Source organism: Anguilla rostrata, unplaced genomic scaffold (assembly GCF_018555375.3).
Source record: "Anguilla rostrata isolate EN2019 unplaced genomic scaffold, ASM1855537v3 scaf0187, whole genome shotgun sequence".
Lineage (NCBI taxonomy): Eukaryota > Metazoa > Chordata > Actinopteri > Anguilliformes > Anguillidae > Anguilla > Anguilla rostrata.
In genome coordinates this window covers 1-13,071 of record NW_026985742.1, presented here as the reverse complement: position 1 = coordinate 13,071, position 13,071 = coordinate 1, and the positions used below count along the sequence as shown (strand labels likewise).

Below are 13,071 nucleotides of genomic sequence, written 5' to 3'. Positions count from 1 at the left end.
TTTTCCAGAGATCGGGTTGAGCTAATATTAGATTTCTGTAAAAGCATTTAAGGTGGAGGCTCCCAATATATGATTATGTTTGCAACTGAACATTCTAATGCTGATGTACCAATCGCTGCTGGAAATCAAAAGCAATGGAGCCCTAGAACACTGACTCAGAACATTGAAGAAACATTCCAAAAAACCTACCCTTCAAAGGGTTTATCTTTACAAAGGTAGTGTGTGGAGGTGGAGGAGTGGAGGTTAATAAGACACATGTCTGTGCTTATTACAGTGTTTTCCCAGCTCAGACAGTTGTGACATCTAAGGACATAGCAGTGATGGTGGCTATTTAGCTTTCTGTCTAAGCTCTTAAGCGTTTATTTGCTCACAGACTCAATGCATTTCAGTCTGGTTTTGCTTCCTTGCACCCAGCTTGTCAGGCAATGTGTCAGATGAGGTACTTCCTCTTATTTTGGCCATTTCCTGTAAAGTATACCTGTGTAAAACGGCTAGGCACCAGTATGAAGGGCTGAATAGAGCATCAGCCATGGCAATGGTACTGTTGTGGACCCTGTTGTGGATATCAGGATATTGTCACAGACTTTCAGCTGAAGGTGAGTCCCTCTTTCTGCCTCAATCTTATATTAATTAATTTATTAATTGATTCATATATAATGCTCATAAATATGCACCCAAATGTACAAGAATAAAACAGTATCACATTCGATAAATTGTCAATTTATTGTACTATGGAAGAGTAAAGCATGTTACAGTTACATAGCAGAACATGGAAAAAGACATTCTTACTTACAGAAAGAGTGTCACAGAGACCGCTACTACTACTGTATATGAATAGATTCAGACTCTCTTCTTTTGTTTTGTTTTTTTGTTTTCAGTTTAAAATTCAAGAGAAAGTAACTATAATATAGTCTCATACTGTAGGAGCACATTGAGAAACCCTATAATATAAAAATGCACACATTTTAATAAAAACAGTCTTAATTATATCTTATTTATAAGGACTATCACACAAATACTACTGATACTACTATATTAAATGATCCAGACTCTTCTTTTTTTTTATATGTTTGTTTTTAGATTAAAGTTCAAGAGGTAGCAAAAGTTTCAAAGTTTCAGCATATTAACTTTATCAGTGAAATTACTTTATATTCCGGTACCAAGCAGTTACACAGACTTTCAAATAGGAAATTATATTATTAAATTATTAATGATAGCGTCATTGATATTGTTATTAAAGCAGTATACATGCTGTAATATATGCAAATTCAAGACACAGTATCGTAACTTTATCATCAAGACAGATTTACAGCCACTCCAAACACTATCCATAATGATCCATGTCTTTCAGTGGTAAAATTCATAAAACACAAACATTATCAGAATCTAAGAATGTTCATTTCTGATAAAAAGCAGAGCAAACAGTTCTTCCTTCTACTAGGAGGCAACTAGTCTCCAGGCAGGCACGCTCGTCCCCTCCCAGTCCGTGGATGTCTGACCCCCTCCGAACCAACCGGGCCAGCCTACGTGCAGCGGAGAGGAAGTGGAGGAAATCCATGGCTCAATCCGACCTGTCTGCCTACCAGTCTCTACTAGCTACATTTTCTACCGCTGTAACCTCTGCCAAAATTAATTATTATCAAACAAAAATCCATAAATCTGCCTCTAACCCTCATCAGCTGTTCTCCATTTTCTCCTCTCTCCTCAGCACTCCTTCCCCACCTCAGTCCTCCCTCGCTGCAGATGACTTTGCAGTTTTCTTCGATGAGAAAATTGCAGACATCCGCAGCTCCTTCACGTCCACCACCACCCTTCCCCACTCCCCCAGCTCTGTTCCCTCCCCGTGTTTCTCCACTTTCTCTCCCCTCACTGACTCTGATGTTTCCCAGCTCCTACTCTCCCACCGCCCCACCACCTGTGCTCTTGACCCCATCCCTTCCTCTCTCCTCCAGACCATCACACCTGACATCCTCCCATATGTCACCTCCCTCGTGAACTCCTCCTTGTCTTCTGGACGTTTCCCTCCTCTTTCAAGCTGGCCCACGTCACCCCACTGCTGAAAAAGCCCACTCTGGACCCCTCTGTCATCCAGAACTACCGTCCTGTCTCCCTTCTCCCTTTCCTATCCAAAACAATTGAACGAGCTGCTTCTAATCAACTCTCCTCTTTTCTCTCCCTGAACAACCTCCTAGACCCCTACCAGTCTGGCTTCAGACCTGGCCACTCGACAGAGACCGCACTCCTCTCGGTCAATGAGTCGCTTCACGCCGCACAAGCAGCCTCCCATTCATCTGTCCTGATCCTCCTAGACCTTTCTGCCGCCTTTGACACCGTCAACCATCCCATCCTCCTGTCCTCCCTGGCAGCTATGGGGATCTGTGGCACAGCACTTGACTGGATTGAGTCCTACCTCTCCGGTCGCTCCTTCCAAGTCGCCTGGGCTGGTGCAGTATCAGCACCTCGCCCCCTTGCCACAGGAGTTCCCCAGGGCTCTGTCCTTGGTCCCCTCCTATTCTCCCTGTACACCCAATCTCTTGGTCCTGTAATCTCTGCCCATGGGTTGTCCTATCATTGTTATGCCGATGACACCCAACTCTTTCTCTCCTTCCCGCCCTCTGACACTCAGGTCTCTGCTCGCATCTCTGCCTGCCTGAGGGACATCCAGAGCTGGATGGATAACCACCATCTTAAGCTGAACCCAGGCAAGACGGAGATGATCTTCATCCCTGCTCCATCCTCTAACCTTCTTGACTTTTCTATTTCCCTGGGGGACACTGTGGTGTCATCATCACCCACCGCAAAAAACCTTGGAGTGGTGATGGACAACAGACTGTCCCTCTCCCAGAACATCACGGCGGTGAGTCGAACGTGCAGGTTCTTCCTGTACAACATCCGGAGAATCCGCCCCTTCCTCACCACCTACGCAACCCAGCTCCTGGTTCAAGCGATGGTCCTGTCCCGCTTGGACTACTGCAACTCGCTACTGGCTGGTCTGCCAGCATCCGCCATCAGACCCCTGCAGCTCATCCAGAATGCTGCAGCGCGTCTGGTCTACAACCTCCCCAGACATTCCCATGTCACCCCCTGCTCACTGACCTCCACTGGCTGCCTGTTATGGCTCGCATCAAATTTAAGTCCTTGGTGCTTGCATACCAGGCAGCTAAGGGTCAGCACCAGGGTACATTCAGAGGATCATCAGACCCTACACACCAGCCAGACCTCTCCGTTCTGCCACCTCTGGACGCTTGGCACCTCCCCTCTTCGCGTCTGCACTTCCCGCTCCCGTCTGCTGTCTGTCCTGGCCCCTCGCTGGTGGAATGACCTCCCCGTGATGGTCAGAACAGCAGAGAATCTCACCACTTTCAAACGCAGACTGAAGACTCATCTCTTCAGGCTGCACCTCTCCCCACCCCTCCCTAGCCTATAGTTCAGCTCATTGTACCTAGCTAGGATAATTTGATTATGTTAGTGTATCTGGTAGGATTGTTTTTGTATGATTAGGTGTGATTCCAGTGCTAGTTTGTACTTTGTACTTGGTAGGATTCTTGCTGCTGAACAAGCTTACTCTACAGGGTTGGAGTCCTGATCGATGTGGTCACTTCTGGCACTACGATCCTTACTTCACTCTAGTGTTTCTTTTGCGCCTCTACATCTTGAAACCTATGCACTTGTTGTACGTCGCTCTGGATAAGAGCGTCTGCTAAATGCCTGTAATGTAATGTAATGTAATGTAACTACATGATGTTGAAAAGAAAAAGAATATCTTTGCTACATGCTGCAACCACATTAGGACAGAATAAAGTAATGATGCAGATCTTGGGACTAAAAGCATGACTATAATCGGTACATGCAATACTTTTCCATTCTAGCGTAAAATATAGCTCAAATATTCATTACAGCTATTACATTTTAAATCTATTTATAGATCTGTTTAATCCTCCAGACTAACCTGGGTTTAATCATCTGTTGTTTACCTTTAATGCACTAACTGCAATTTGCCTCTATATTTAAATGCAATATTATCATGTCTTGTGCTCGGCTGGATCTCTGTATTTGGTATATTATTCTCTTACTGCAGTGTTGGTACAGTACAAATACTTTCATTCTGGGGAGATACAGAGGGTCTCTCTACAAGCCCCTGCTGAGACCAACGGGACAGAATTCATCTGGGAGTGGACGTCACATGATGGAAATTACACAAACACTCGGATAATAACTATACGGTCCGATGGAACGTATTCATGGAATTTGAAGAAGGAGTCTATTTTAAAACAAAGGAAGTACGACATTTATCTGCGAGCAAATTGGAAAGATGCAGGAGTTTTTACTTATAGTCAAACTAAACCAGAGGAAGTGAACTTGGCCGTGGCTGAAGTGTTCGCTGTAGAAGGTAAATGCACTATTTCATGTAGTTTGGAAATGATGACATTACAAATAAGAAGACATATATTTTCTAAATAATATAAGACAAATGTAAAACAAAGTTGATGTATATCTTTTTTTTAATCTTTCAAAAGGTTGAATCTGAAATTAGATTGAAATATTATGTAAAGTCATTCATATATAATGTGTTAAATGAACTTTTACAGAGTACATATGGTTCCTATTGAACTCATATGCACTCTGGTAGAGTTAAATTAACACTGGTCATTTTACTGTGTGAATAATAGGTCAATGTACCAGGAACAGCTTAATTGGACAAGTAAAGTGCCTCGTGTTTCTCATGTTGTGACACAGTGATATGATATGTGATATATTATGAGGAAATAGATCAGATTAGTCTATTTTTTGAGCAATACAAACTACAAAAACCAAAGTTCCATCTCTCCATAGAATTCCCAACACAGAGCTGGAGGACTGTATATTGCTTTAAATTTGATGACTGGTTTTGAGATGTAGGCCACACAATGATTTGAGGAAAATGTTGACAGCATTCTATAAATCAATTGCTCTTTGCTCCTGCAGTGAAACCATTTCACATGGACACAGTAAATGAAGGTTCTGATGTGGTCATGAGCTGTGAAGTATCACACCGTCCAGATTCAGCTACACTGGACTGGGAAAGGGACAGAGAACCTACTGCTAACACAATGCTGATCTACAACAACACTGCCCACATCATCATCCACAGTGCTGACCGATACAGTGAGGGATCATATTACTGCACACTCAGATGGAATGGAGTACGTATTTTCAGCATTCCCAGGACATTTCAAGTCTATGAAGGTATGTTACTATGGATACGGTCTTCACTGGAGCATTTACAAAATCATCCTGAGTTTCAACCTATTTTCATGAGCAAACTTATGACTGTGAAACATACATCATTCATTAAGATAAAGCAAGTAATGTCTTCCTAATTATCTTAAGACTCCAGTATAATAGATGCAGGATTGCATATTAAGTAGGAAATCTTGGGTTTCCATATTTTTTTTTAAAAATGGTCAGAAACACTATTTGCAGTTTACCACAGTATAACAATAAGGGCTGCCAAAGGTTTAATACTTTTTTTTAAACTACAATTTGTGTATCAGACTACCAAAGTCAAGGTGCTAAAGGTTAATTTTCCTGGACCTGGTTATACTCACAAAAAATAATCTGACTGAGATTATTATATTTTTCTGTTGACCTTCAGTTGATTGTACTGTGAACAGACACAAAGTAGGCAGGTTGTTATTTTGGTCTGTACAAATGGTACAGATATACACATGTAAACTCCAGGATAGACCTGGACTACCAAAAATTTGGCTGCACTGCCAGATTTGGTTAGTTGGCAACCCAGAGGAATATAATTTAATTTGGTTCAACATCCCTGGAAGGGCTGCTGGTTGGCTCATTCAGCTACAGCACCAATATGTGTACAGACACTCATGCTAACCACAGCTTGCCAGGTACATATGAAACACAACGCACTCTGTACAGAGGAAGTTTGAACAGCAGTGAGGCAGTGCTAGCCTGCCATTCTCTGAACTCATTCCGAACAGTTTACTGGAGATGGGTGGCATTGCAAAGGTCTGATCTAACCCTTGTGGCCTCAGCTGAAAAACAAAAGAGTGCTTTGATTTCCATGGAGATAGATAAAGAGAGATTCTCATCTGAGGGCTTTGATGGGTCTAATTTTCCTCTGAGAATCTCACCAGTGAAGTTTGGAGACAGTGGAATGTACTTTTGTTACTCTGAACACTCCCTGATGGCCACAGTAATGCTGGTAACTGTTCAGGGTAAGTTTGCACTTCAGGTTTGGCTAATGCTTACACAATTTACAGGACTGAATATATAACAGCATATGTTAACATGATGCTTATTAAAATAGCCTTTTAAACAATAATCTGTGTCATGCAATATAACACTACAGCCATTTGCTAACAGTAAGCAACAGAAGCATTGATTCCAATTCAAGAAGGTGTGCTCTCTCAGTCTCAGCAGTGTCCCCTGGTGGTCTGTCCAGGAATCAGTCAGTTGTGCTGAACTGTGAGATATCACAGGTGATCAGCTCTGTGACCCTGGCCTGGCTGCGGATGAAGGGGGGCAGGGGCGAGCTCATAAAACAGGAGGTCCTGAGTGAGAGGTACCCAAAAAAGATGCTCAGTCTCACCCTGCCCATTCTGAGCAGAGACCAGCTTCACTGGACCTGTGCGGTGTTCACAGGGAGCATGCTCAGAGCACAGGTCCCCCTCACACTGCCAACACCCATCACTGAACCTGAAGAGCCAAAGCCAGGTACTAAACTCCAACCACAGGCAACAGGATTCATTACAACTTAGGGGAAGACACTAAACCACCTAGTCTCTATAGTCAAATGCAAAGTCTCACAAGCATACTAGCAATAAATAAATAAGAAAACTCTTCTATTTTCCTGTAATAAAATATGCACAGTAACAATATTAAAAAGCGTGAGTCTAGCCAAGTCATGTACCAATGCCACTCAAACAGAAAACAGAAGTGCTTAACTCAATATGATGTGCACGCACCTATCATTTTATTTGACAAAATAAGAATTTTTACATTTAATATGGCTGAATAATGAATGTAACTTTTAATATAACCTAGTAATTAATTAATTTTTAATAGCTAAATAAATAAGAATATTCTCCCCATTCTGAGCTCCCTAGTTAAGTTTCCTTCTTTTGTGCCAACACAGATAATGGCAGGGTGCAGGTGATCGGTTTGGCCTGTACTGCTGCTGTGTGTGTTGGAGTGCTGTTGCTGTTAGGAGGTCTGTTGTTTCGGCATCTGAAAACAGCAGCAGGTAAAAGCTTCTCATTCTGTTCCGAGTTTACCATTCTCTCTGACAGAGCTTTCTAGAGCATTCACACTACAACATTTCTTTGAACTCTGCTCAGATAGTACAGTGTTATTAAATGCATTGTTTTTAAATTATGTTTTTCATTTTTTCTTTTGATATAATTGGAAACAAACCAATGCCATACACAAGATCAACCAAATGTCCAATCAGTTCCCAGAGAGATCATTTACAGTTTGCTTAAATGTTTTTTCCCTCTCAGGTTCCTCCTCATCACCAGCTGAAGGGAAAGGTGCAGCTGATCCAGTCTACAGTAACATCACAGATCTGCAGCAGGGTCAAGGTAGTGTAGGGGAACAAGGCTATTCACACGTAGCTTGAGTTAGTGCAGTAATGTAAGGGAACACACTACTTTACAGGCATTTATCATTTGCTCTCATATACACGGTGACTTATACAGCTTTTTGCATTTTAAAAACACAGCACCCATTTATACAAGTGGATATATACTGGAGCTATACAGTACCTTGCTCAAGGGTACAGTAGCAGTTCCTTAACCAATAGATTACAGTACAGAATGTACTTATAGGCCACGTATGGCATGATCATAGTAAAGATTGAATCATACTTCATAAATTTGCCTGAGTGATCAAAAATGTAACATGGCTCAGCGCTCCTTATATGGTAAATCATATAAAGTTATTTTAAAAGGTTTCCTTAAATATTTCTGTCTCTTACACTCCTATCTACATTAGCAGTGGATGAGAATGGTGATTCCAGTGCAGCTGGTGCAATCTATAGTAAGCTACAGAAAGTTGCAGAGCTACCAAAAGATCAACTGGCTTAACTGAACTATTGATAGGCTGCATGAACCGGTGAACTAATTCATGGGAAAGCTTGCATTATGGGCCAGTTTCTAATCCCTGACTAAATTCAAAACTCCAGCTAGCCCAGTAATAAGCTTAATCTGTGTTAGTGAAACCGGCCCTGTGCGTTCCATGTGCCAAATGTGTGTGGGAAATTAATTACACTGAACAACTGGAATTGGGACCATTTTGGTGCATCAGACTGCACCTCTTGTACTTCAAAGGATGCACAACTGAGCAATACCTCATAACCTCATTATGTGTTTTTCTTATCAAAACAAAAGTGCATACCAGGGGTTGCACCTTTGCCATCTCTTAAAAGGAGGCTGAGTTGCAGGTATGCCTGGACTTCCACATCCCGGACCATGTTAATCAGATCCGTTAATTGACCCAGGTCTGATAAAAATGCAGATTTAATTCTGGCCAAAATCATTTGTAAAATATGATGGATATGAGATTGTACTGACAGCACATAACCGGCCTTTTCCTGTCAGGGTTAGAGGGTGGGTTTGAGGTTATGGCTGCATCAATTAAACCTCATACTCACTCGCGGTTGTAGTTTAAAAATGGAAGTATTCGAGGCCTCATGCACACACACACCAACATTAAAACCCGTTTCAAAAACAGTTTTGGCTTCTTTAAACAATTAGAGTAAAGGGAGGAAGTGGGACTGTGGGGGAAAGGATTCAGTAAAAATAGGTCACTTGGTCATGAGACGTATAATTTCTAAACCAGAGGTTTGTTTGCTACAATGTCCACAAGAGGGTGGTATGCACCAAAAAGAAGACTCACACTTTTACTGTGAAGCAGAGGTGGAAAAATTTAGGTTCAGAAGGCAAAAATCCTCCCCAGTATTTTGTTGCAATCAAGTTGATTTGCTAATTAGCACAATCTTTCAACCAGGAGGTAAAACTAATAAGCTGGTAAAGTTCAAGGGGGGAAGAAATATGACAGAGCTTTTTCTTTCTGTCCCCTGGACTTTCAACCTCTGCAGTTCAGACACTGTACAAGCACGAGCGGGGCCCTGGAGTCACAGGCTCAAGCGGGGGCCACATATATCTGTATTATACATTTCATACATTCATATATGTGTATTTTCATGAATATATTTTATAAATTTTCCTACTAATAGGAAACCCAGATACCCCTAAAGAGGAGAATGACAGTGAGGAGCTCCAATACTTAATATTTTCCTTGACCACTCCCAGTTTGGGTAAGTTTGTTATACTTAGTGTTATCCTAATAAAATGGGTATGTTACTCTTGCCAGTTTATGAGATTTCTTTAGTGAATACAATGGGAGTAACATCTTAAGTTTGGGCACACATTACCTTATGAAAGGGGTGCAAAACCTCTTTCCTGGAGCGCTGGTGGTGGCTTTTATTCCAACCAATTATTCTGGTCTAATTTTCTAAACCAGTGTTTTCACCAATGCTGTTCACTCCACTGCAGAAATGCTCCAACTAAAGATATACTTTGTTTAATCTGCAGCTGCAGCTCCTAGCTTCTCTAAAATTTCAGAGCAAATAAATGATTGAGATAATTAAATCATTACAAGCAGACGGTCTAATGCAGTGGTGTCAAACTCGTTGCCATGGAGGGCCGTGTGTATGCAGGTTTTCATTCCAGCCTCAGATCTTGATTATATAATTAGTTAAATTATTTGCTGAATTAGGGATGCAGGTTTGTGCACAATGGTGACCCGACGTCTATGGTGACCCGCATTGTCTAAATAAAAATTTTCTTATATTCTGTGCTTCAATGCAGTTAAACGCATATGGCTGAATGAGTAATTGGACTCAATTAAGGCAGCATTAATTGGTTGGAATGAAAACCTGCATACACACGGCCCTCCATGGCAACGAGTTTGACACCACTGGTCTAATGGAATCCTGAAACAGATAAGCCTGTGTTGCCCATCTAACTAGCAAAAGCAATATGCAGTACTGGGGGTTCACAAATGTGGTGCTGGTTAGTCACAAGTTCTGCTGGTTTTTGTTTTATACTTAAAACAAGCAACTAATTCAGTCCCAATAATTACTGTTTGATCTTTTCACTGCTGTTTGGTGTTGCAGACCCTCACAGACAACAACGGAGGCAGTTGAACCCCCAGTCTCATTCTGTAAGTACGTTCCCTGAGATACTCAGGAGAATAACCATAAGGATTTTCTGTTCATCTGCATATCATAATGCAGGCACTGCGTATCATATTTATAAAACCAATAAAAACTGGTTACATTTTGTGTATGGATGGTCCACTTTGTTGAAAAGTTTGAATTTCATTGATTTCATTGTTCTAAGTTCATATGTAAGATTCTGATGTCATATTTCTGCAGGAACAAGAAGAAAATGATAAAGTGATCTATGCAAGTGTCTGCAAAATGTAATATGGATAACATTTCAATGATTCAAATGGATAAATGAAACAAAAAGCCCACATTTAAAGTTAACATTTGAAGTCTGTACAGTGCAACTGTGTCACGTTTTCAGGGGGGTTGGACCCAGGCACAGAGTGAAACACACGAAACTCAAGAGGTAAAAGAAAATAAAGACTTTACTACAAAAAAGGTAAACACAAACAGGGAACAGAAAAGGCCACTATGGGTAAAAACACAAACTCCAAAATCTCTAAGAACTGAAAACAAGAGGAACTCAAAACACGGGCAGGGCAAAACACAGGCAGGCAGAGTACACGGGTAGAAGCACAAACACGAAACGGAAGCAGGACAAAGCGGGCAGGTACATAAAGTCAGAAACAAACACAAGGAATCAGCACCCGAGTCAAGGGGACAAAGAACTTAAATAGACATTACATTACATTACATTACAGGCATTTGGCAGACGCTCTTATCCAGAGCGACGTACAACAAAGTGTATAACCATAACCAGGAACAAGTATGACGAAACCCCTAGAGAGAAGTACCGGTCCAAGTACAGGGAACAACCGCATAGTTCAACTTGGACCCTGATGGTTAAACTGATTAACACTATCAACGAGAACGGCAACAACGCAATCTATGGAAAAATAAAAATAAATAAATAAAAATACAAGTTAAGACAGGCGCATCAACTAAGTAACCTATGAAACAGCTGCCTAGTTACAACCCTAAGTTTAGCCATTTACAGGGGGGAAGGGAGGGATGGAGAGAGGTGCAGCCTGAAGAGGTGGGTCTTCAGTCGTCGTTTGAAATTGTTCACAGTCTCAGCTGTTCTGACCTCCACAGGGAGGTCATTCCACCATCGTGGGGCCAGAACAGACAGGAGCCGTGTTCTGGAAGTGCAGGTGCGAAGAGGGGGAGGTGCTAGGCGTCCTGAGGTAGCAGAACGGAGGGATCTGGCTGGCATGTAGGGTTTGAATATCTTGTGAAGGTATGCTGGGGCTGATCCCTTGACTGCCTGGTATGCTAGGACCAATGTTTTGAATTTGATGCGAGCTATAACAGGCAGCCAGTGGAGGGTAGTGAGCAGGGGAGTTACGTGGGAGTGTCTGGGGAGGTTGAAGACCAGACGAGCCGCAGCATTCTGAATGAGCTGCAGGGGTCTGGTGGCAGATGCTGGTAGTCCAGCCAGAAGAGAGTTGCAGTAGTCCAGGCGGGATAGAACCATTGCTTGGACCAGGAGCTGGGTTGAGTAGGTGGTGAGAAAGGGGCGGATTCTGCGGATGTTGTATAGGAAAAATCTGCATGCCCGGGTTACTGCTGCAATGTTGTTGGAGAGGGACAGCCTGTTGTCCATCATCACTCCGAGATTCTTGGCGCAGGGTGATGATGTCACTACGGTGTCCCCTAAGGAAATGGAAAAGTCGAGGAGGGGAGAGGATAGAGCAGGAATTAAGATTAGCTCCGTCTTTCCTGGGTTGAGCTTCAGGTGGTGATTGTCCATCCAGCTCTGTATGTCCCTCAGGCAAGCGGAGATGCGGGCAGGGACCTGTGTGTCCGATGGGGAGAAGGAGAGAAAGAGTTGCGTGTCGTCGGCATAGGAATGATAGGACAAGCCATGGGCAGATATTACAGGGCCAAGGGATCTGGTGTACACAGGTGAACACAGGTGAACACAGGTGAACTCAAAGAACAATCAAACCAGAAAAGGAGGGGATAACAATACACCAGTGGGAGCGATGAGACACAATCAGGAACAATAATAAAATAATTGAAAGCAATAATACAAATAACAGGGGAATGAGCAGGACACAAAACAGAAGTGCCGCCATCTGGTGGCCCAACAAGGAAAAACAGAGACAGAAACAGAACCATGACAAACTCAATTAGAGATGAAAAAAGACAATCTGCAGATCTTACCAAGATCTGTTACTATGTGAATATGCCACTGTTGCATTCTGTTTTGCTAAAGGAAGCCTTTACATGCATCTGATAATATTTAGATTTTGACTGTGAACAACACAGCTGTATTCTGGAAAATATATACATTAATAAGTTGTTTCTGTACTGTTTTTTGCAGTTTTATTTTTTCTTTTTCTTGTGTACTCCGATTTGTTGACTAATTGATGTATGAACAGCAGGGAGTGATATTGTTCAAGAAATAAGCAACATATTTATGTACAGGGTAGTAGTGTCTGGATATGGCGGTGTGCTCTTCAGTGTGCTTTTAACTGTTGTTAAGAAGTATACTTTTTATTTTTAGTAATAAAACAGCTGTGAAAAAGAACTGCATTATTAATTATTATAAGAACCCAAAATAAAACACAGTTAGTGACTGTGACACCGGCAGCACATGCAGTGTTTTCTGGGCCGGATGAACCACTCCCCCAGCCCTCTGCCTGCAGTTACCACAGTAACCACACCTTTCCTCCAAAATAGCTTAGAACAGTTGGTGTTTCCTGTTTTTCGAGCGATTTCCTGTGAAGTATGCCATGTTAAAAGGATATCAGTAAGAAGGGCTGTGCAGGGCATCAGCCATGGCAATGGTGACTGCCACACACAGAAAAGCAAACAAAAGACTGTAG

At 42.1% G+C, this 13,071-nt stretch overlaps 1 protein-coding gene across 5 annotated transcripts; it reads left to right on the top strand.

Annotated features, from left to right (window-relative positions):
• Nucleotides 1–134: 134 nt before the first annotated feature.
• Nucleotides 135–12,818, top strand: LOC135246328 (uncharacterized). 5 transcript variants are annotated; one of them, XR_010327619.1, is made up of 11 exons: nt 139–596; nt 4,079–4,390; nt 4,966–5,226; nt 5,892–6,221; nt 6,418–6,720; nt 7,142–7,249; nt 7,506–7,586; nt 9,242–9,322; nt 10,184–10,230; nt 10,445–10,590; nt 12,377–12,818. XR_010327619.1 is itself a non-coding variant. In XM_064319822.1 (10 exons), the coding sequence occupies exons 1-10, from the start codon at nt 530–532 to the stop codon at nt 10,493–10,495; spliced, it is 1,641 nt and encodes a 546-aa protein (XP_064175892.1). In that variant the 5' UTR covers nt 139–529; the 3' UTR covers nt 10,496–10,652. The 5 variants fall into 5 exon arrangements, 4 of the variants coding, with proteins under 4 accessions (XP_064175895.1, XP_064175893.1, XP_064175892.1 ...); XM_064319822.1 differs by lacking the exon at nt 12,377–12,818 and having other exon boundaries at nt 10,445–10,652; XM_064319823.1 differs by lacking the exons at nt 9,242–9,322; nt 12,377–12,818 and having other exon boundaries at nt 136–596; nt 10,445–10,652.
• Nucleotides 12,819–13,071: the final 253 nt, after the last annotated feature.